This window comes from Pyxicephalus adspersus, chromosome 5 (genome assembly GCF_032062135.1).
Source record: "Pyxicephalus adspersus chromosome 5, UCB_Pads_2.0, whole genome shotgun sequence".
Lineage (NCBI taxonomy): Eukaryota > Metazoa > Chordata > Amphibia > Anura > Pyxicephalidae > Pyxicephalus > Pyxicephalus adspersus.
In genome coordinates, this window is record NC_092862.1 from 66,134,065 (window position 1) to 66,157,165 (window position 23,101).

At 36.0% G+C, this 23,101-nt stretch overlaps 1 protein-coding gene across 4 annotated transcripts in view; it reads right to left on the reverse strand.

Annotated features, from left to right (window-relative positions):
• Window positions 1–23,101, reverse strand: part of GMDS (GDP-mannose 4,6-dehydratase) — a 302,149-nt gene that overhangs the window by 241,381 nt on the left and 37,667 nt on the right. For all 4 annotated transcript variants that reach the window (XM_072411796.1, XM_072411792.1, XM_072411795.1 and 1 more), the window contains exons 3-5: window positions 9,126–9,170; window positions 3,818–3,905; window positions 1,854–1,963 (exon numbers count right to left, since the gene is read on the reverse strand). In XM_072411796.1, the coding sequence (XP_072267897.1) occupies window positions 1,854–1,963; window positions 3,818–3,905; window positions 9,126–9,170 (243 nt within the window). The remainder of the gene's footprint in view (window positions 1–1,853; window positions 1,964–3,817; window positions 3,906–9,125; window positions 9,171–23,101) is intronic.

The following is a 23,101-nucleotide window of genomic DNA, read 5'->3' on the forward strand; positions in this document are numbered from 1 at the left end:
AATACCAGTAGGTTTATTGTACTCAGTGAGTGTACATCAACTGTTTTGTTTGGAGGAACCGTAAGGTTGTTTCCCATTACAACATTAACTCAACCAGATCCACCAAATACAGTACTCCTTTGTCTCAATACATCCCAGGGCTACAATACAATTGTTTTAATAACATGTTTCTCACAGATACTCAAGGTGTTTGTTTCATTGTACCTTAATTTATAGCATAAGAATTTATTCGGGCACAACACTGGTATGCCCAGTACACTGCAGTTTAAAGTAGGAATTCAGGAAAGTACCGATAATCTATTTACAGCTCTGGGAAAACACAATATATAATTTTCCAGCATTAAGCACAACTGTGACTTTTGGAGTAATTTGGTGTATGTTTGAAATGAAAGATCATTACAAGTTTGTATATACATATTTTAATTTCTGAAGCTGGCCAGGAGTTCAAGACATGGATGCCTAACTTGAGGGGCTGAGCACCAAATGTCCAAACTGTGATGACTAAGAAATAGGGCCAAATTGTTTAACATTTGACCATTTGGCATGCAGGTTGTGTGAAGTGAAATGAGAGATAAAAGTGGGAGTATGAGGATTAAAATGGCGGCTGCTTGCAAGCAGCCAGGCTTTTTACTGCAAAAGAGACATACAATTTCTCTTCATCAATACAATATTCTTTAAATGCTTTTAAATGGTTTTTACATTACAAAAACACCACACAACATGAAATAAAAATAAAAGTACATTTTTAATTTTATTTTTAGATTACATTGTTGTCTATTATTTCATTATTGTTTTAAATTATTATTTATATTTATGTATATTATAATTTATGATTTTAATATAATAAATATAATTATCATACCCGGGAGTTAATCCTAAGAATTACAAGCCCACAATATAAACAAAAATTTCTATGCAAAAAAAAATAGGATAGGATTTTATTAAAAGTACATTTTTTTTTACATGATTGTGTGTTTCAAACTTTTTTTTATATTCATGATATCTACTAGACCCTTGTTCGGACATATTTCTGTAACTTACAGGTCTAAAATGTAAAAAAAAAAATTTCATGAAAAACAGTGTAACGCTTTTGGTACAGAAATCTAGACATTAGTGTAACGCCCAGGAGGTTAATAATCCAACAATTTGGTCTGTAGTAGACTAGACCAGCTTCCTCCCAAAACGCACATTAATAAGCCTAGGGTACATATTGCAAAACAGAACACACAACCAGCCAGTAGCTGCCATTTTGGAGATGCTTTGTCTGTAGCTATCATAATTTAGCCTTGTCAGAAGGGGTCATATCCTTACACTTGTCCATTTCTGATGGCCACTTTAGATTGTGAGCTCCTTTGAGTGACAGCTAGTGACATAAATATGGACTTTGTACAGTGCTGCGTAATATGTTGGCGCTATATAAATACTGTGTAATAATACTTTATCCTCCCTCTTGACTGGTACCATTGTGCAGAGATACTCAATTTTTCTTCACCTAACTTCATTTGCATTGTTTTTTACTGATCAGTGTATAAACTACTACTGTGCCATTTCTATATTTTATTTATTAATTCGATTCCCTTTCCATTTACAAAATGAAATGCATAAATACCTGGGTAAAGCGTATATGGCAATCAAATAGTGAAGCATTCTGAGGACCATCTGTAATTCTTAGCTTTACCTTAAAGCCCTAGAGCTAGTACTCATTCAATTTTGGCTCGGCTTCAGTATGAAAAAAAACTGTATGTAAAACGATAACGACCAACATTTCCTTAGGTTCCATTCTAGGAGCAAATTCTAAGCTCTAGATCCTTTCCAGCTCTAGTGTAAACATGAGAAAATGTGATTTGCCTTACCTTTACATGGCTCTGGGCTCCTAGATTATAGATTTCAGTAGGTTTCACATCATTAATTATTTTGACTAGACAGGTACTGTCAGTGAGATCTCCATAGTGTAGTTTCATATCTTTAAAAAAGAAAAATAAATTACCAGCAGATTGTTAGCATTTTAGGGCATCATTTTTATATAATGATTTCAGACATCTATTTCTAGGGTGGTTTCCTTATTTTACTCACACATTACATGATACTAGGCCATCCCTCACACAGTACAAACATAAAGGAGAAAATGTCCCAGTAATATCAGGCTATATTTGCACCAGCAACTTTGTATGTGCCTTTGGTTGAAATTATGAAAAGGGATGATCTGATGGCCCAAAGCTCTATCCTGAGACTACAAATAACCCTCCTAATTGCGGGTTTTAATGGAATAAGGCAAGCAAATAAATTCTGTTTTTTAAGAAGGCTTTTATGTGCTATGTTTATGTTTCATTATCTTATAGAAGATTTTGGTTTGTTGAATTTTTTTTCACGTTAATAATTTGATTTGTCCAGTTTTATTGTGGCATCTTCGGTGCAGTGTCCCTTCACTTATCAATACATGCAGTGTACAGAAACCACATAAATATATAGGTACCTAATATATTAGCTGACTTCCTTAAATTACATTTTCTTTTTACAGGGAAAAAAAAAAAAAACAACAACAAGAGAAAGCAAACAAACAAGAGTTGAATGAGACAGCAGGATTTGCTTGTGTAGTAGTAAAGGTTTATGTAATAATATAGACAAATGATGTGGCCTTTTTTAAATGCAGCCCTGCTTTAAAGCTTAGTTTATTTCACCCTTTTGTATTACTATATATTATGATGTGTATTTTCCTGTAAAAGGAACTTTTCCTATGAAAGTATATTTTCCTAGAAAAGGGTATCTCAAAGCAGTTCCTTGTTTTCCTTAGTGAAAATGCTGCTTTCTGCTACTTCCCACCAGGGCTCAATGATAGCATAGTTGAATTAAAGACACATGGTACCAGTTATAGGGATGAGAAAGAAGTAGTCCTTGTAGTCCAGCAGCTTACAGTAACATCATTCCTCCATAAACACAGTACACTTATTAGGCATTGTTACCGAAGGACTGTTAAGCTACAACATATTGCAATTTTGTTCTTAGGCTGAGATACAACTCAAGGGGATCCATTTTTTAAACAGGGAATCTGACATTCACTTGGGAGAATCTTTCAGGTCCATGTGTTTCAATGGCAGTAATTGGTTTTGCATTGAGGGAATGCTCAAGGGAATATCAGATTCACTTTTTAATAAATAGAGTATGTGAGGACACAAAACAAAAGAACCTCTGCAGTTTTGTGTGGCCCAACTGGGGATAGTAACTCTGTTTGTCCTGGTGACTGTTGTCACTAAGACAGAAAAGTTAGCGAAAACACAGAATTTTGAGTTGACAACAGAGTTACAGTTGAGGAAACATCCTTCAATGAGAACACTGCTTTTGAATTTACTGGTTTGAAAGTTTTGTTTACTTTAAATATATTTCCTAGCAGAGTACAGACCAGATAAATAACCTAATTTTAAGGGTTCTAACCTTTCCTTGCTCTCACCGGGAATGAAAATAAGGGTAAATCTAACATTTGCTGAAACCAGAATAGGAATACAGATAAAATTTTCAGTGAAGATACTTGTTCTTATGACAGCTGTCTAGACGATATTCCTCACATTGGAAAGATATCCTAATATATTTTGTGGAGTCTACAGAATCGAAAATGAAGTGAAACTTTCCTAAAAGCACTTAAAAAATGGTTTTTAACTCTATTCTTATCTATCCCAAAATGAACTAAAATTTTTTTAGGGATACTTTAAAGACACAGTTTACATATTATAAGCAACTAAAAATGTTTACATTTTTTTATAGCGTTGAAAAGTTTTAAAAAAAAAAGTTATGGGAGCATTATAAACACATAAAACATCCTTACTCCCTTCAGTGTGAGCTTGTGGATTCTTGTACAGATGCTCAATCCTGCCTGTGTTGAAAGAGCTTGATCGACGTACAATGCCATGCACCTGTGAAATAGAAACCACAAAACACGGTTCATCCTTAGTGACTGACAAATCCATGTAGATATAGTTAGCCTACCTGGAATGTATAATAAATCACCCTTAAGTTTCACTTGTAGCCAAATCCCTCTGTAAAGTCATAAATGGTTATGCACTTTAGAATTGCTGTAGAATCCTAAAATAAATGGGACTACCAGATTTAACATGTGGAAATCAGTGCTTGCCAAAAAACACCAATTTTAGCCTGAGAAAGAAAGTGAGTATAAATAATAATTTATTTATTTTAGAAGGAAAGAAGTGTTTGGTTGCCCTATTTAGCATTGCCAACACACAGTAGCAGTTTTATAGAAATTCTTCCTATTTACTACCTATGGCAATAAAGCAAATTTTGAGTTGACAAATGAACAAATAATATATGGGCTCCTGACTTTTTAGGGTGCTTGGACAGTTTTTAAATGCCAATCAATTAAATATCAGAGACAAATGCCTCTCTGATTTTCTCCATTTGCTGCTATGCTAAATTTGGTAGACAAGCCCTTGTCAGCTTTTCGTTTGCTCACACTGGGTAAGCAACCTCCACAGATGTATATTTAAACAAGGCATAAAGCTAAGGCCCGTGACTGCTCATATACATAGTCCCTTTGGTAAAAAACAAAGATTGTGATTATATTGTAGGAAAAACAACTTTCAAGAGGATTATCCCTGATATCCACACAATCTGTGGTTTATGCCATTTATACTGTAGAAAAAAGAAAATACCAAAACTATAAAAAGTCAGAAGTCTAAAGCAAAAAATATTTATGCAAATGTATTTATATATTATGTTTAAAAATAAATATTCAGAACAACAAGTTAAAGCAGGGAGGGGAAAAAAAAAAATAAAAAAAAAAATCAACAATTGACATGCATTATTTTCCCTTCAAAAACCATGATTAAGTGTTCTCATCCCCTTATGACTGGGTTTTGTGTGAGACGTTCCGCAATCATGTCCTGAACAGCCCATGAGCTGACACAGTGCATCATCCTTCTGCAATGTGATGAAAGACTTCAGTTTGACCTGACAGCAGGTATAACTACTTTTGCCAGTAGGCTGGCACTGTAGCAAATCGTGCTTGCTTTAAAAAAATGTTCAAAGACTCTCTGTCTATAGTGGTAGCAGTCACATTCTTGTCCTCCTGTTTTGTTCCCTTCCTTTTAAAGGAATGTACATGGAAAAAGAAAAACTTGTCAATTGGCTAATCTGTGACAACAAGAGTTAGTGTAAGAACTGATGAAAGCTGGGGTTGTCTGCTGCTAATACAGGTGTAAGGTAAACATTATGACAAGCCAAAATGTGTGCAAACTGGATAATCTGGCTAAGAACCTAAGATTAGTGACCGTGTAAAGATAGACATTTCACCCTTTTATACTGGAGAAAAAAACATATCTTTTCCAAAGTGAAAGCATGTGCTTTATATGTATATATATATATATATATATTACAAATTGTCCAATTGTCCAGTATGCTGATAAATAAATGCTGATTAATAAACAATATACTATTGACCACAAGTCATCTTTATATCTAAATATATATATATATATATATATATATATATATATATATATATATATAGAGATATATAGAGATATTCAATTTTGTTTTGTTGCAGCTTGATGCTACAATCGTTTAAACTCTTTTTTGTCCCCTCAATCTACACTTGGTACTTTACAATGACAGTAAAAGTTAAAACAGGAGAAAAAAAAAAAAAAATCGCAAATTTCGCATTATACATAAGTATTTGGACCTTTAGCAACAATTTAAATGTAGCTGAGGTGCCTCCCTCTTGATCGTTGCTGAGATCTTTCTGCACCTCGATTACTATTATAGCTATACACTATAGCTTTAGATGTATAAAACCCATGCTAAAGCTGATGTACCACTTTCAGTGTAACCATAAAAAATGGGGACCTACTTACTGTAACTAATATGTTAGTGTACAAAGCTTTCACACCAGCGCTTCTCACTACAGTTAAGCTGTAGTTCAGCCCTTCAGCAGTTTGGTGCACTAAAATAATTTCAATGCATAAAAGAACACTGAGAAAGGAAGTCTACTCAGGTGTCACACAATCTCGCGTGACTATAACAACCTCCAGCAAAAACATTTTCTTTTTTTCTGATTTTTAGTGTGTGTTTTAGGCTTTGTATCAATGGGCTTCAGCTTGTAAACTGCTCACTTGGTTGTTTGGTGTTCTTAAGACCCGACCCAGATCAAGTGTAGCTTAGATGTTCAGGTAATAGCCACACAAATTTATGCTTGTTTCAGGTACATGACTGAAACTACTTTAAACTAGCAATTTTTAGAATTAGTTCAGAAAAAAATATCTCAGTTGTAGGTCAACTTTAAAACACACTAGAGCAAAAATATGCACAAATTCTACCATGAGCAGACATGTCTAAAATTACTGGGATTTTTAGCATGGATAATCCATACAGTGCATTAACCCATGACAACAGAGTTCAATTAGTAGCTGGGCAAGAGCAAGGAGCAAAAAGATCCATAACCTTTTTTTAATATAACATGAAAGGCTTAATTTTAAAACCATTTGCCTCAGTGTACACAGCAATCAAAATTTTAGATATTTACAGCAATTTCCTCCTTTTCCTCTTCTTGTGAAACATAACTAATAACAAGTAGTAAGTGTCATTTTGAACTGCTTTTAACATCTGACAAAAGCATAAAGGTTAAAGAGCAACAGCATGTAAAAATTACAGTTTTTAGAACTGTCAACTTTGTGGCGTCAAAGCTAGTGAGTATTACGGAAGCAATTGGACAAGAACATTTATTCAAAAGGCTAGAAAATGATTGATAGGGTTAACTAGATCACAACAGGAGAACTAGCCTTAGAAGAAAAACAACCTGAAATGCAAGATAAACATATCAGGCAGCACAGTGCTATACAAAGAATTTCCCAAATAATGCGGACATAAAGAAAGATAGGAGCTGTTCCTGCAAAAGTCAGGTTTTCTGTAATGTCCACTGCAACATAATAACAATGGAGCATGAAAGTTTGTGAACCTTTTAAAATGTCCTATATTTGTATATGACTATAACCCAAAACAATATCTGATTAAAATAAATAAAATAAAGGTAGATTAAGAAAACCTAGTTACACAAATGAAACAGAAATGATTATATTTTGCCATAATTCAAAAGTGAATCCTTAGGATTTTCGTATAATTTAAAAGTGAAATCGGAGTCTGGTGTTTTCAATCAATGGGATGACATATCAGGTGTGAGTCCCTGTTTTGTTGAAAGAAAAAAAATCAAAGATCCAGCAAAGCCTGATTACACATACAACAAATTTGTGGATGTATCACGGCTCAAAACTAAGAAGGTGTCTGAGCACTTCAGAAAAAGAGTTGTTGATGCCTGTGGAAAAAGATACAAGACCAACTCTAAAGTTTTCATACTCCACTAATCAACTGTTGTTAGCCTACTCAGAAGTGGTCAACAATCAAAGATAACTTCAACTGTAAGGCATGTAATAGTGTGAGGTGTTACAAGGAACCCAAGGTAACTTCTAAGAACCAAAGACAAGTTTCACATTGGTGAATGTTCATGAGTCCACTAACAAAAGAACAATGAACAGCAATGGGGTGTATGGGCAGGGTAGCAAGGGGAAAGCCACTGCTCTCCCCCAAAAATATTGCTGACAGTCTGCTAAGGATCATGTGGACAAACCAGAATGATACTGGAAGAATGTTTTGTAGACAAATTTGGCTAAAATAAAACTTTTTGGCTTAAGTGGTTCATGTGAGGAAACCCACCATGCTCCATGAAGAATTTCCAACTTAAAACTCAACAAATAGGACATCCTTTCTTCTGTTACTTGCAAACTTCAAAAGCTACTGCCCTGATAACCCATACCTCCTGAGAATAATCCCCCAACCCCAAAGCTACACAGTTGTACCCTCATAAGTCCAAAGCTGAGGAGGAAGCAACTTCCTTTACCATGAACAGTGGGAGGGTGCACAGTCTAATAATGCCTCTGTAGAAAATTTAAAGTATTGCGTAATTTGAATCAGTGTACCATTTACTCCTATTGTTTTTTTTTTTGTTTTTGTTTTAGGACAATGTGATGGATCGGTCTTGCAAGAGACAGTAAAAACATAGCAGATCATTTTTTCTTCTCTCCTTGTCTACTTTTAGTCTTCCCACTCCTTCTACCCTAAAACCCATTCTTTTCTTTCTTGCATACTACCCTCAGATCCTTATTCCTTCCTACCAATCCCTTCTTCTTTATCCACTCTACATGTTTTTCAGGTACAGAATCACAAATCACCTATGTCTTAAAGTTGTATAAAAATGTTGTTAGGATAAATTTGGGGGGTATGGAATTTTTTTTCCAAGTTGAAACCTAACACATGTAAGCTTCGGGCTGCAGCTTAAATGGGACATAAGCATACAGTTCCAATATGTCACCGCTCCCCACCTTCAGAGTAAGGCAAGTTGTAGCACCAAGGCTATAAAACGCTTTAGGTTGCTACCACTAGAAAGAGGCAAATGAGCATCTGGGTGGGTTTGATTTAGTTTAGTATAGGCTAACAAATGGCTCTGTATATCGGGTCCTAATGGTCAGATTACATTGCCAACTGAAATTGGCCCCTTAGGTTTTTGTTTTCTTATGGAAACATGTTGTGTACAAATGGAGGAAACATACATGTTTTTTATTTGAAGTTTTTTGTTGAAATATTTGCCTGGCAACAAGATCTCTTTTTAAGATCCCACCTAGGTAGATGCAGTGTAAATAAACAGGGATCACTTACCACACAAACACTTAGGTTTAAACACAAAGTGTGTGTATTGCTAAGTGAAATTTCCAAATTAAAGTGACTTTATCCGGGAGAGGGGGTGTTTTTTTATGTAGAACATTACATCATGAATTATTCCCTAACCCTTTACAGTGTTGGCCTGTGCAGGTTGCTGCTAATCTGACCTTACGGGAAATGTACACAGCACTTATACCCCAAGGAGACCAGGGAATCCACTGGTAGACTCTCGCTGATAAATAGTACAATGAGCTGGCGTGATTACAGGCCATGCTGCACATTCTTTTTGGAAGTTTTGATTTGTTATCTGGATTGGAATGGAAAACTCATAGAAAGGACAGCAAAAGAGGAAGCTCTGGAGGCTGCTGCAGGCAAGTGATTTCATCAGCTTGTTCTTGCGCTTAGTAACTTACCTCGTAGCCCTTTTCCAATAGGAATTCAGCCAAATAAGAGCCATCCTGGGAAGAGAGGAAAAAATACAGAGATTAAGGGATGGGAAAAGTATATATAAAATGACATTCAGTGTTGCTAACATTATGTAATATAGTACTATAGAAATCAAACTGCAGCAAGGTGTACTTACTCTTATTCCATCACATGGCAAAATATTTTAGTTGGCTATGGGCATTAAAGACAATCTTCGCTAGAGAGTACACACAGCTCAAATAAACTAAAATCCAATGACAGATCTTTACAGATCAAATGTTATTTCTTTCATTAAACGTACAACTATTACAGAAAGTAACGTTGGAAAGTACGGAGCAGTAAAACAAGAACTGTTTATAGAGGGTTATTGATATAAGCAAAAATTAGCTAAAAAATTTACAACTTGCTGCACTTCTAACAAAAATTATTATGTCAGCTTCCATGTTGTTTTATTGCATTAAAAATAAGTGAGGAATGACATTTAGGAATATTTTTATAACAGCCTTTAGCACTGTATCAAATTATTAGAAACAGAATGGGTCATGATGTGACTTTCAGAAAGGTCCAACATATCAGCCCTAGAAAAGAATCAACTTTAGCAGCATAAGAGTATGCAAGGCTTCCCTCCTTGATACCAAAGGCATGATATCAAGAAGGGATGAAACAAAAAAAAAAAAAATAGACCACTGAAGCCCAAGTTATTGATCTAACAGAATTGGTGCTATGATTAATTAGTAAAATTGACCCAATTTAGAAATGGAAATTTTTCAATCGAATTCCAAAATATTGGGGCACTTCTACTTGCAACTAATGTTGGGTGCATGTTTTCCCACTGCACACCAAAGGAAATTGACACTTTTCTGACAACCAGTAAAATAAATGACACTGACCAGAGTTTAGAGATATTTCTCTACTGTTCACCAAAGTAACAACACACTGTAATGTTCACAGTTTCATTTCACTGGCCAAAAAGTTTTGTTTAATTTTATGATAAGCAAAAATATTTCTGCCACATAGGACAGAAAAAAAAGGAATTTTGGAATATCTCACTTAAATAGGATAACTTATAATTGTTATTAGAGCTACACCTTAATCATCAATCCAATGTTTTCATAGCTGAAGATACATAATATTGTGCGATACTTCCCCCCACCTCCTAGATCGTAAGCTCTTTTGGGCAGAGTCCTCTCTTACTTCTGTGTAACTGTCTGTATTTGTCTGTCATTTGCAACTCCTATTTAATGTACAGCGCTGCATAATGTGTTGACACTATATTAATCCTGTTTATTAATATTATTAGCAGGGCTACTTAAGACCAATTCAATAGTAAAAATGCTGATCTAACAAATGAATTTCCACTACATATAGTTATAGCAATAATTGGGCAGGCATAGCATGCATTTACAGATTTACCCTGTGTTATATCAAAGATTTAGGTTAGCGAAGAATAGCTGCGTCCATCGAATCCTATTCATCAAGGTAACCTGCCCATCCACAAACTAGCCTGCAATCTGTTTTATGGTAGCCAATTGATTACATAAAAAGTTAAAAAAAAGGAAAAGGTTGAAGAAAAAAAAAAAAGCAGGCACTGAACGATTTAATGTAAAGCAGCAATTTGCCTAATCTATATAATTCTAACTTTGATATGTAACAGTGACTCTGGTTTTAAATCACATTTCCACATTGTTCCTTTTTTGTTACTAAATTATGAGACCTATTTTAATCCTTAACCTATGTATGCACGTGTATACATTAATGATTTTACGGTGTCTAAAACCTCCTAGGAATGGAAAAAAAGGAAGTTCAGATCCTGTGCAATATAAATAAGGTAGTGGTGTTAAAGACACAGGGTTAAAGGGAAGGGAAGTGCTCTGTGGACTTAATAAGCTGATGTGAAACAGACCTGACCAGGATTGAACCCTGTCAATAAGGTCTTGTTCTTCTCACCCAAGCAATTTCTCAGACTTTCCAACCACACTGGAACATTCTGAACTAGCAGTGGCACTCGCTTCCTCACTACTTCCTTTCCAGTTCTATCAAGTGATAGGCCCGGGATTTGCAATGAGATGGAAACAGGCAGCAAGTGCTACTGGTGTTTGGCTGACACACGGTACAGCTGATTTACTGTCTGGCAACGTAACACAGACCATGCAGATTGATGTGGAACTCCACCAGCACCCATAGGCCACAATTCTGTGCCCGGTGTCGGTTTTCAAAAAGGGTCCAGCAAAGCAGCCATTGTCGATGCCTATAATCGAAGCATTGACTCTGACCTAGAGCCTGTGCCAAAATCCTGTAATGAAATCAGGGAAGGGGGAACATTCCGGGAGTGCTAGATGTGATAAAATACACAGATTTGTTTGTCCAGAGCGAAAGTTCTCTTTTCCGCAAAGGGCTACAGGCTATCAACTTTGATGATGTTTGACCATATATATTAAGGCAGGGTGGGTGCACATATATATTCACTAATGCAAGGTACACAGATTTACGTTGTTGACACGATAATATAAAAAAATAATAGAGTAATCCACCTTTTTTTTTTTTTTTACACAGGAAAAAGAAAAAAAAAACAGTAATGGAAAAACTTGCATATTAGCTCATTTTCAGCTTATCACAACCTACATTCATGTCATGTTTCTGCTAGTTTTAAAAAAAACCATCAAATTCTTGGGTAAATTGATTTTTAAGACAGAAAGTTGACAGAAATGAAAAAATGCTTATGAACTTCAAACATTTAGTCTGTAACAATTAGTAAAAAGTCAGTGGAAAAGCAATAATGCAAATTCTGCAATTCCTTCAGAAAGTTAGGTAGTGAGCTAATAAAGGCAATTCCAAAATTTAGCATACAAAGTGAAACAGTGGGTTAATATGTGTTTGTGTTGCAATTTTGGTGACACCCTTGGTGCCTCTGCTAATTAAACTTTCTTGAAGATTAGCACAATTATATTTTGCAGATTTTAAACTAGAAAGGTCAATCTCTCAAAATAAAAGTAATGGATAGTAAGTGAAAATCTCCAACAGCAACACAGAGAAAATAAACACAAATGTGTGTATATATATATATATATATATATATATATACACATACATACATACATATACACACACACATATGCAAACCAAACGGTTCAAAGATCTTCCAGGTCCATGAGTTTTCAATGGCAGTGATTGATTCTTCAGCTGAGAATGTCAGATGCACTGGTTATATACCCCCTACAAGTCCTGCAGGTGAGGTAGATTTTTTTTTTTTTTTTAAAGTAATAAGACACCTTGCCAATGTCAAGATATAGGAGACCAATATGTTCCAAATATTTTAAAGGTCTTGTATAGGGAGCCAAAGTTGGGGAGTAAGGGGATTAGATTTAATTTTTAGAATTTTCCAGTGGAGAGTGAACAATCTGAAACCAAATAGGAACAATACCTGGGCAGGCCAAAGTATATAGAATAGGGAGCCTATCGAGGATTTGCATCACCAACTAAGGTATTAGGATATATTGTATGCAATTTGAGTGGAGTGAAATACCTGCATCAATATTTTTAATGTATTTTCCCAGTATAGTGTACAAAGGGAACTTTATAAACAGATAATAGCAAAAAAAATGTATTGATATAATATTGATATGGTAATCCAAGTATACAGGTAAGGGTGACATCTTAATATTTTCTAACACCTCTTCTGTTGCAATAACAATCATTTTGAGGGCTGAGTGATTAAAGCGGATCTAAACTAAAATAGGCTGCCCTTTTGTCATGCACAGGACAGGACCACTAGGGGAGTGCTACAGCTTGCACGGAGGTGGTGTGAGCCCTGAGAAGGGCCAAGGCACAGAGTCTAAGCAGTACCCAGTTCTCCAGAGCCTCTGATGGCGAGGATGTTGCGCCGCTGGTTACTGCCAAGTTGCGGTCCTTGGGCACACCAAGGTGGGCAAAACACAGTACCAAAGGGGTCAATTGCCAGGGACCCAAGAGACAGACACTAGTGACACAGGGACCACTACGGACACAGAAGACACTGGAAGCAATAGGTGGTACGGGTGACTCAGGGATATCCACAGACAGACTGGAACAGCACAGGGAAGTTAGTTGGGAACCAACAGACTGGACAACGATGGGTTACTGCAGGAGCTGGACAGAGGAAACACTGAATTAGCCAACAGGTAGGGGCTCGAGACACATTGCACGAACACACAGTGCAGTCTGTGAGCTAGATAAATAGCCAGGGCTGGTCAAAAGGCTATTTTCTGATTGGCCAGCGAATTGGATGGAATTAATAAAGCTTAGAAACAGAGGCACGCCCAGCGTCAGAACTCCCCGCATGCACAGGAGAGAGATGCCTGCGTTTTAGGGAAGAAGAGGCAAGTGTGACACCTTTGATGTAAGGCCTCCTGGAATATATATATATATATATATATATATATATATATATATATATATATATATATATATTCAATGGGGAAAAATAAAATGCCAATCTCACGCTTGCGCATTGAAATTGGCACTCTTTTTTCCCCATTCACAGCAGGCTATATCATATGATCTTGCGCCTGCGCAGTGCAAGATCCGGTGATGTAGGCAGAAGCAGGAAAAAAAAAAAAAAGAAAGGTGGCACACTTCCTCTGTGCCGGGAAGAAGACGAATAACAGGAAGGCGTGGAACCCATTCCAGGAAACCTCCAGAGGGATTAATGAATCTGCAGAAGTAAAGGCTAGTGAGTTATTTTTTAACTTAAATCTGCTTTAAGGAAGGGAGCAGTAAAATAATTAATCATTAGAACATGATTGAAGCAAAGTTTAATTTCCCTTTTGAATATCATAAACTCTGGCATACACTATAAAGAATGCCTTAAATATCTGTGCGATAACCTCTAAATCAAGATGCACATTGCTTGAACAACCCTAACGACATGGGGCATTTTTGGTTTCTTGAACATGACAGTGAGTTAATTGTAGTCAAATGACCAACTGGCCAGTCATAAGATCACAATCAATAGAGCACCTTTAAGATGTGTTAGAACGGGCAGATTCACATCATTGATATGCAGCCAACACACCTCCAAAAACTGCATGATGCCATTATGTCAATATGGATCAAAATCCCTGAGGAATATTTCCAGCAATTTGTTCAATCTATCCCACAAAGAATGGTGGCAGTTCTGAAGGCAAAAGGAGGTCCAGCCTGGTACTAGCAAGGGGTACCCATTAAACTGACCATCAAAACACATTAACACTCAGTAAAATCATGACAGAATATTTAAAATAACCTAATCCTACCAAGTCACATATATCCGAGAGAACACTCTTATTATGGTTAGGAATTAGTTTCATAAACTGATGGACATAAAATTTGTTCCCCTTAGGAAAATAGCTGTACAAGAGACTATGACCCATGTAGGCATTCCCTATAGCAATCTGATAACTGCTGAAAATAACATAAGAGGATAACATGGAGAAATTAATTCTGCAAATATGTCGTACAAAATTCCAAAAAAGTTATGGCTGGATGCCATTTAAAAAGGAAATCTTTTGTAGCACTGGCAACAAAACAAACAGAGCAAGTTAAACAAAGATAGCTACAAGACCATGGTCTAGGTAACAGAAAAATGAGGATTATGACAGGCCAGTGCTTTATAAAAATCACTGCCAAATATGAAATCAGTGGCATGAAAAGTATAAATAACAAGTGTTGAAAACAGCTGGAGGTAACGAACATTTAATATTTTAAACACATATATAACAAATTTTACAAAGACATATATATAAGGTCTTAATTTTCCTAATCTATTTAGGCAACAAACAAACCCACCTATGTGTTAATGCAGGGGTCCCCAACCCCCCGGTCTGCAGCAGACTAGTGGGCGTCTGACATGTGGGCCGCGGCTCTGGCCAGTGCACTTCCCCAGCGGGGTTGGGTGAATGACCTTGCTTGGGGGAGCGCATCGGCCAGACCCGCAGACCATGTCTGCCGTACGCATCGCAGGCTCAGGGAGGTGGGTGGGTTCTGATTACCTATCAACTTGCCTGCTCCCTAATTGCAGGTCTGAGTGTGCGGGTTCTGGAATCATGACATCACTCACACATTTCTTAGTGGATTAGTGGTCCGCGGGCTCCAAAACGTTGAGGACCACTGTGTTAGTGTCTAAAGTAAGAAAACTAACAATGCCCGCCCATTCTTGTTGTGTATTTAAGTCTTCAAAGCCCTCGAAATCTGAGCCCCTGGTAAAGCAAAGAGCCTCCCGGGATACCTACATCACTAAGGGGAAAGAGATGCTGATCTCACGCATGCGCAGTGGCATCAGCTCTCATTTTTTTCTCCCTTTACAGCAGGATACGTCACCCAATCTCGCACCTGTGCAGTGCAGGATCGGAAAACGTAGCAAAAGGACCAGAAGATGACAGTGCAGGGATGAATAAGAATTCTAGGACAACGCGGGGCCAGATTAAGGTAAGGTCCAGTACTATTGAGGGATCCGCGGGATTAAAGATAAGTGTGATTTTTTTATTTTTACTTTCCGCTTTAATATGGCTCTGTAAACATAAAACAAATCACTGATGTATGATTGGAGTTTGTTTATATCGCCATCCTGCCATTCCATAATATTTACACCATTTGTCTCAAGAGGTTTTAAACAGTGAACCCAATTAACACCAAAGAATGTTATGAAAAAGATCCGGTCATCGACCTAAATAAATTGTAGGCAAACACACAAAAACAACTATTTTAGACTCCTACTTGCAGCATTTCCGTATACTGTTTTCTATTCACTTACCACAGGCCTGTGCAAGTTTATTACGTCGGTAGAACAGCATCTTCCCTTTTTGCACATTATAGTCCTTTTCTACTCTAGAAGTATCTATTTACTGAATGTGCTGCCCAACTTCCTTCTCTCTACATAACCTTTTATGTGGTTGCAGAGAATGTATTCAGGGAAACATAGGTCGTCACTGGAGTGAGGCTGCCAACATTGTATCCAAGATGGCAGCCCCTAGCAGCAGTCTATGGGGTTTTTCGTGTTTAAAAAAGGGGGTACATTTAAAGATAAACAACATACCTATATATGTTAAATGCACATATAATCTTATAAAAAAAAAATTATTTACGGGGGCCTGGACATTCAGGTATTAATGTATTCTGGGTATTAAATGGTTAAACTACCACACTTATGATTTATTCATTCATGTCACATACAATAATGCTCTGCAAAAAAAAAAAAAAAAAAAAGTTGGGTAAAGTGCTGGGAAATTTGTTCACAGATGAAAAACAAAAAACATGAGTATAAATAATTCATGCAAAAAAGTGAAAAATACAAAAACATTTTTTGAATAGTTTAAATGCTTACATTTATCATTCTTAGTTCATCTGTAACCCAGTATTTCAAATTTAAAAAAAATGTTTACAAGTTTTAACCCAGTACCAAGTTGTTGTACAGCACGAGCAGTAGTGAACTTTGTTAAATAAACAAAAAGATCTACATTTTGTTCACAAAAAAAATGATTCTTGGCACAATAAAGGGGTACATTTTAAAAGCACAAGTGGGAATGGTTTCTGCTCAGAAGCGAGAACAAGCAGCACAGTATCAAGATTAAAAAAAGGTTCATAACACACACATTTTATTGACCGGCTGTAAAAGGAAAACAAATGCAGCCTTATTCTTAAGCTCAGTGCTTACTCTCTTGGAGCATGTAACACAGCAGTAACACAGATATATAATATTTCAAAATACTGGCATTACAAAGTTCATATACATTTGTTCATTCCATATTGCTTTAATTCAGAGGACAAATTCTGGAGTCAGTTCAGGCAGAAAAAAAATCTTTACATGTCCTTTCACAAAGAAGTCTTTTAAGTGTCAAACCATATAACTTTAGGAAAAAAGTCTCCACTGCCTGAAATCACGTGAACATAGATAAATGTAACTAACTTTATAAGCTGTGGGGAGATTTAACAGTGAGTATGGGTTTTAAGATGCTATAATATTTAAATTCACAGTATTGCCCTTGGATTCCAGTCCTAAAAAGGTCTTAATAAGACCTTTTTAAAAGTGCCCAACATCCCGGAAACTGCAGGAAATACTCAGGAAACCTCCCAGTCTCATTTACTCCTTCCCGCCTTCAGGTTCTGAAGCATTTTGATCAGGTTAATAACAAAGTGTCAGAGACAAACAGTGCACTGTAGTGTTCTTATTTCAAGCTTTCTCCTTTGCCAAAAAATAAATTACTTCATTACTTTGCCTTTAGAAAGCTGACATTTAAGTGATTTTGCACAGCTAGGATACCTACTGCAAAAAGTACCTTTATTGCTAAAATGTATATATTAGGCAATTTGTTTCAGTGAATGCCCATAAAACAAAAATGAGTGGAAAACAGCTTTTTAATTGTGCTGTAAATCTTCTGCATACACCGCAGCCTGTACATGTGAACCATCAATAAGCACAGCACATTTCACTGTATAGGTCTACAGGGATATGCTGCATATGGTTGTGGGAAAAGACAGAGCAATAATGTCCTGCGCACGGGAAAGTCACGAGACTATCCAAATGTTCACATCATCCTAAACTGTATATGCATTACCAGTTTAATTGACTCGAAGAACTAGAAATGAAACAGGACTAGTGTTTTAAGAGTACAGTGGCTTTAAATATATTAGAGACCTTGTGGGACTAATCTAGTCATAGACATTTAAAAAACACAGTATGTACCAATAAACTGCCATGCCATTTTATTTGCTCCATGGAGCAAGACATATCACTTCTGACTTAATAGAAACAATAAATATTCATACTCCCACAGGGATGCTGGGACGTCATTCCAGTTCTCAGCAACTAATAAGTGGTCACTGCACACTGTGCACAACACCTCTGGCATATGATAGCTTGGAAGAAAAAAAAAAAAAAAAGCGTAGTGTAATGGAAAAGTTGCCTGTCACGTCTGCACTGTCAACTACTAAATGCCCACATGGGGGCTTAATATCATGGCATATTACGTAATATTATCCATGCATGGATGCCAGTCACTGTAGCTGGCAACGATCAGATGGCCGGCTGCCATTCAATCTAGCTGGCAATGATCAGATGATCTGAAGATTCCAAACACAATGACCTATATTGCATGCATCTAGCAATATAGGACCTGCAAAATTACATCACTAAATCTTACTTTATTCTGCTTTGCTAATAAAAGCTGTATATTTGAAATAAACATTAAAGTAGCAGGAAGAGTTGGCTAGCAGCGATCTTGTCACATGTATATAATCATTGTTACATGTTTAATGCACAGTGATTTAATTAACCTATACAAGGCACTGTCAATAAAGATATGTTTTACATTTTTTTGACAAAACAAGCCAGGCATATTTTGGAGATTATAAAGGGGTACAACTACATTTTTTACTATATTTACTATATATTTTTTAAAAATTAATCTATTCACATTTTTGTGATAAAGAACCCTTCTATTGGGTTTAGAACTTCTAGAAAATACTGTTGGCACAACATGTGCAAAGAGCCACTAATCAAGGTATCCCCAACAACCACTATTTACAAGTTTAAGAAACCAACATAAACCAGTAAATGGTAATTCTATCTGGATGGCATTGAAACTGGGCCTCAAAGGATTACAGTGAGGTTACAGCCTCTTTTTGCATGCTTCATTGTACTCTTTCTTCTTTTCAGAATGGTGGAATCTTTCGAAGAAAGAATACACCTCACATAAAACAACATCTTGGTTGCAGAGTAATGCTGAAGTATCTTAATTTTCTTTTGAGACACAAATAATTGACATTTAATGGACCTATACCCCGTTAGCAAAAAAATTATAGAGATTCAACTTTTATAATCCTCTGTTATGAGGTTTAAGGCATAAATGTGAAATGACTGCAACATATGTGAACAGAATGTACATCTTATAGACATGTGCCTTATTAAACCATTCCCATTTAAAGCAAGACAAATCTTCAGACTTAAAAAGTTTGCTATAGCATTTTAGGTATGTAGCAGTTTCTCCTCCGTGAGCCCAAGGATGCCACATAGAATCCTAAAAATGGCAAATTACATGCAAAAGTCTATAATTTGACCTAAACAATAAGTGCATAAGGAGACTGTCCTATATGTGACAATAGGAACTCAGTGGGAAGCTACTATGCAGGCAAGGCTGGAGAATCAAGGATCACTAGTGGGATATTTAAAGTGAAGGCCAAATGCACAGTTAGAAGACAAGCATGCACCTAGGAAGAGTGCTAGGTAAGAATAAAGCGCTCATTGTTTTTAAAGTAAAGCAATTAAAAAGGTGAAATCCTGGCTTCAAATGAATTTTTTATGATATCAGACATTCAATGAAAAATGGTAGTTATAGGAAACTTCACCTGTCTACAGATTGCATTGAGGAGGTACAGTATTTTATATGGCCCTAAAGAGTATCAGCTGCGGGAACCCACATCACTCAATGCTTATCATATCCTCAGTAAAAGGAAGGACACAGAAAAAAAAAAGGGGGCAGGAAGATGATTAAAAAAAAGTTACTTTAGTGATAAAAAGTCTGAAAGTTTATTTACAGATTATATATGGAAGATGTTATTTGGAACAAAACTGCGTCTAAATTATGGCAATGAAGACAAAATGAATACTCAGAAAATGAATACTCAGAAGTATGGCCAATTACTGTGTAAACAATTACTGAAACAGAGGTTTATGTCTCAATAATCATCAAAAGAAAACAAAGCTGGTTAAAACAACAGTCAATAAATTATTTATACATGTGCAATTCTTACACCATGATTACCTAAAAAGTAGGCGAAACTAAAAACTAATTAATAACCAGATTTGTCAATTAGAATGGCGATAGAAAACAGCCTGGTGACAACCAGACAGGCCTCAAGCACTCCCACGAGAAAGTGCAGACAGCAGCCCAACATCTGCACACTAGTATTTATAGAAATGTTAAAAAGGTCTTTGAGACTCCTCCACTCTACAAATTTTCACTGCCAAATGAAATTCTTCTATTGGAAAACTATTTTCCAGACATCTGCAGCTCTCCATTTCTGCATGCTTTCTTGAAGATGGCACATTAATGTCTAGATTTAGATAAACATAGCATAGGTAACGTCTAATTCCAAAAATAGTCACCTTACAATTTTATTCATCAGTGTCATAACAAACATTTTATTTCTTCTGAAACCTACTAGCAGCAAGAATTGAATTCTCATATAAGCCATGTTCAGTTTAGGAATAATTGGGGAATACCTGAAAAACCAATGAGCTTAGCTTGGCTGGTATGCAGCAGAATAATGAATTCTCTTTGTTTTCTAAAGTAAAGCAATTAGGATAGAGTGATGAGGAGTTGGAGCCTTTCCTGGTTTTCTATACAGTGCATGTCTTAATAAAAAAAGATTCACCATTAGTCCTCATGATCACCATCACTAGAAGGCCAAGGTCACTAGCACAAAAATAATAGAGAAAAAACATCCAATAAAGACATTTGTTACACTATCAGTTATCTGAGAAGGGATTTCTTTTACTTTGAAAAGGATTAGCTATCACTGCCTGTTGTGTCCATGGCAAAGGAACTTCTCTATAATGGCACAAAGATAACCCAAAAGTCATTTAAAGGTTTATGCATACTTTTTTAAGGCTTTAAATATACTTTTTTATATATATATATATATATATATATATAACACACATACATATATATATATATATATATATATATATATATATATATACACACACACACACATTTATAGCTGGACTATAATCTGATAATTATTAGGGATCTACATTCTGTTTATTAAACCAAAGAAAAATCTTAAAAAAATTATAGCATCATTTTCGGAAATCCCAGGTCACAAAACAAAAAAAAGAAGGGGCTACAGAATTCTGGAAGTCTTTCACCCAGAAATAAAGGAGGTTGCAGCTTCTAATGCTCTCTGAAAAAAGCCAACAGGCTGAAGTAAAATCAAAGCAGTTAATTTCTCTACAGGAGTTGACCCAGTACACAACTTTGTGGATTGATGGTTTAGCCAGAGTTAGGCTTTAACAAAGTATGAAATTGCATAGATAAACTTAGATCTTCAAAAAACAATATTATATATATATATATTTTTTATTGGTAAGGGCCTGTCACTTACATAACTGAGTGCATAACATTTTGTAAGATAACAGTGACAGTCATACAAGAGCCACAATATACAGTGGGAGAGCCCTTATCATATCCTGATTTATCTGCAATCTTCAAATGTTGCTTCCCTCTGATTATACAAAGGCACAGGAAAGTGCACATACTGAAGGAACTCTTTATAAGGCAAACCTCTGCACAAGTTTGGCAATTGATAAAGAGTCCCTAAATCCTGGAAAAATTCCAGAAAGTGCTGAACTTTCATAGCTGAAAATAATTAAATACTGGGTGGGTGTCCTTTGTTAGGAAATCTTGTGACCTCAGGCCTAAACTCACACCGGACAGCTACTTGAAAATGTCTCCCTAAACGCTCAAAAGGAAGCATCTTACATCCTCATTTTTAAAAGATTCTAATGTGACTTTTCAACCTATCTGTGTCCTGTCTGACAGCTCAGGAGAAAACTGTGTTCAAAACTTGCTCAAGTGACAGCAGACAAAATATACAAAGAAGGTAAGGAGCTTTCTGTTTTTTCAATTAGGGTACTACCTACGGGACAGACTTCATGTATGTCAAAAGTTTTTCATTGAATTTTTTCATTGAATTGAACTTGCCAAAATGTTGGAGATGACCAAAAAAATTCTAAAGAAAATCTTAATATAAAGATGTCAAGAAATCAGAGACATTGCTCTTTATTTGAAACCAGTCTACAAACAAAAAGCAAATATGAGTGCATCACACAGAAAATCTGATTTCTATTTTCAAAAGTTGAATATTCAAAATGTTACTACTGCAAGTTTTATTGAGATATGCTAATGTGCAATTTGTTTTATGTGAGAACTTCACAAAAACATTCAAGACGTATTTATCTTAACCAGAGTTGAAGTAAACCTGGTATAAAAGTGTAGCTTCCACTGCAGACCAGCTTTTAAGATTTTAATTTGTTTCCATCATCTTGGAATGTTTTACCACTGATGTGGCGAGGACTAACCACTCTGAATATATTTGCATGATCCTGTAATGATCTAGCTCTTTTATTAGTTAACATCTAGTTTTTAAATTATTAGGGGATGTGGCATGAAATTCACAACATTTAAAGTGCTTTTTTGTTAAACATTTAAAATTTGTAATTGCAATTAAAGTGGACCTGTCAATAAAATAAAAAAACGACACTTTTACTACCGTGGAGCCCTCGATCCCTCCACCGCTGGCTTTGATTTGATCCTGCGCCATCGTGGTGACATTGAGTTTTCACGGAAGGAGCACCCCAAAGCCTCCTGGGATACGTGACTCTGGACTGTGGCGGTAAAACAGAAGGGTAGCGGTAACCCTTCATTTTTTAAAAATAAAGTTTCTGATTCTATTCATTAATCAATCTGACTATTTTTGATCCGACCAATCAATGCACCCATAGTCACAGCTATACAACAGTTGTATCCTGATGTGATCTTCAAGTTTCCTTGACATATTATAAACTGAACATTTTCTCAGAGATAGGAACATTTCCTTGTTCCTGCAGACTACTTAAAAATGATCACGTTTAACAATGTAACAATTGTAAGCTGTATTGACACTTAAACATTGAAATCTTTATATCTGTAAATAAATCTACATTTTACAAGATGAAAAGCTTTATTGCCTAACTCCATGAAATACTCCCACAGAGCAGAACCTGGCATAGCACACATAACCTGGAACATGAATGTACCACAAATGTGCACTCCACACACTACATGATCTATGTGTTTCCAGAACAGATCTCTCCATGCACATTAAGCCATGTTAAAACCTGCCTGCCTTGATTCAGCTGTAACTCACAATTGTTCCTGCAATAGTTACTGTAACAAAAACAAACCAC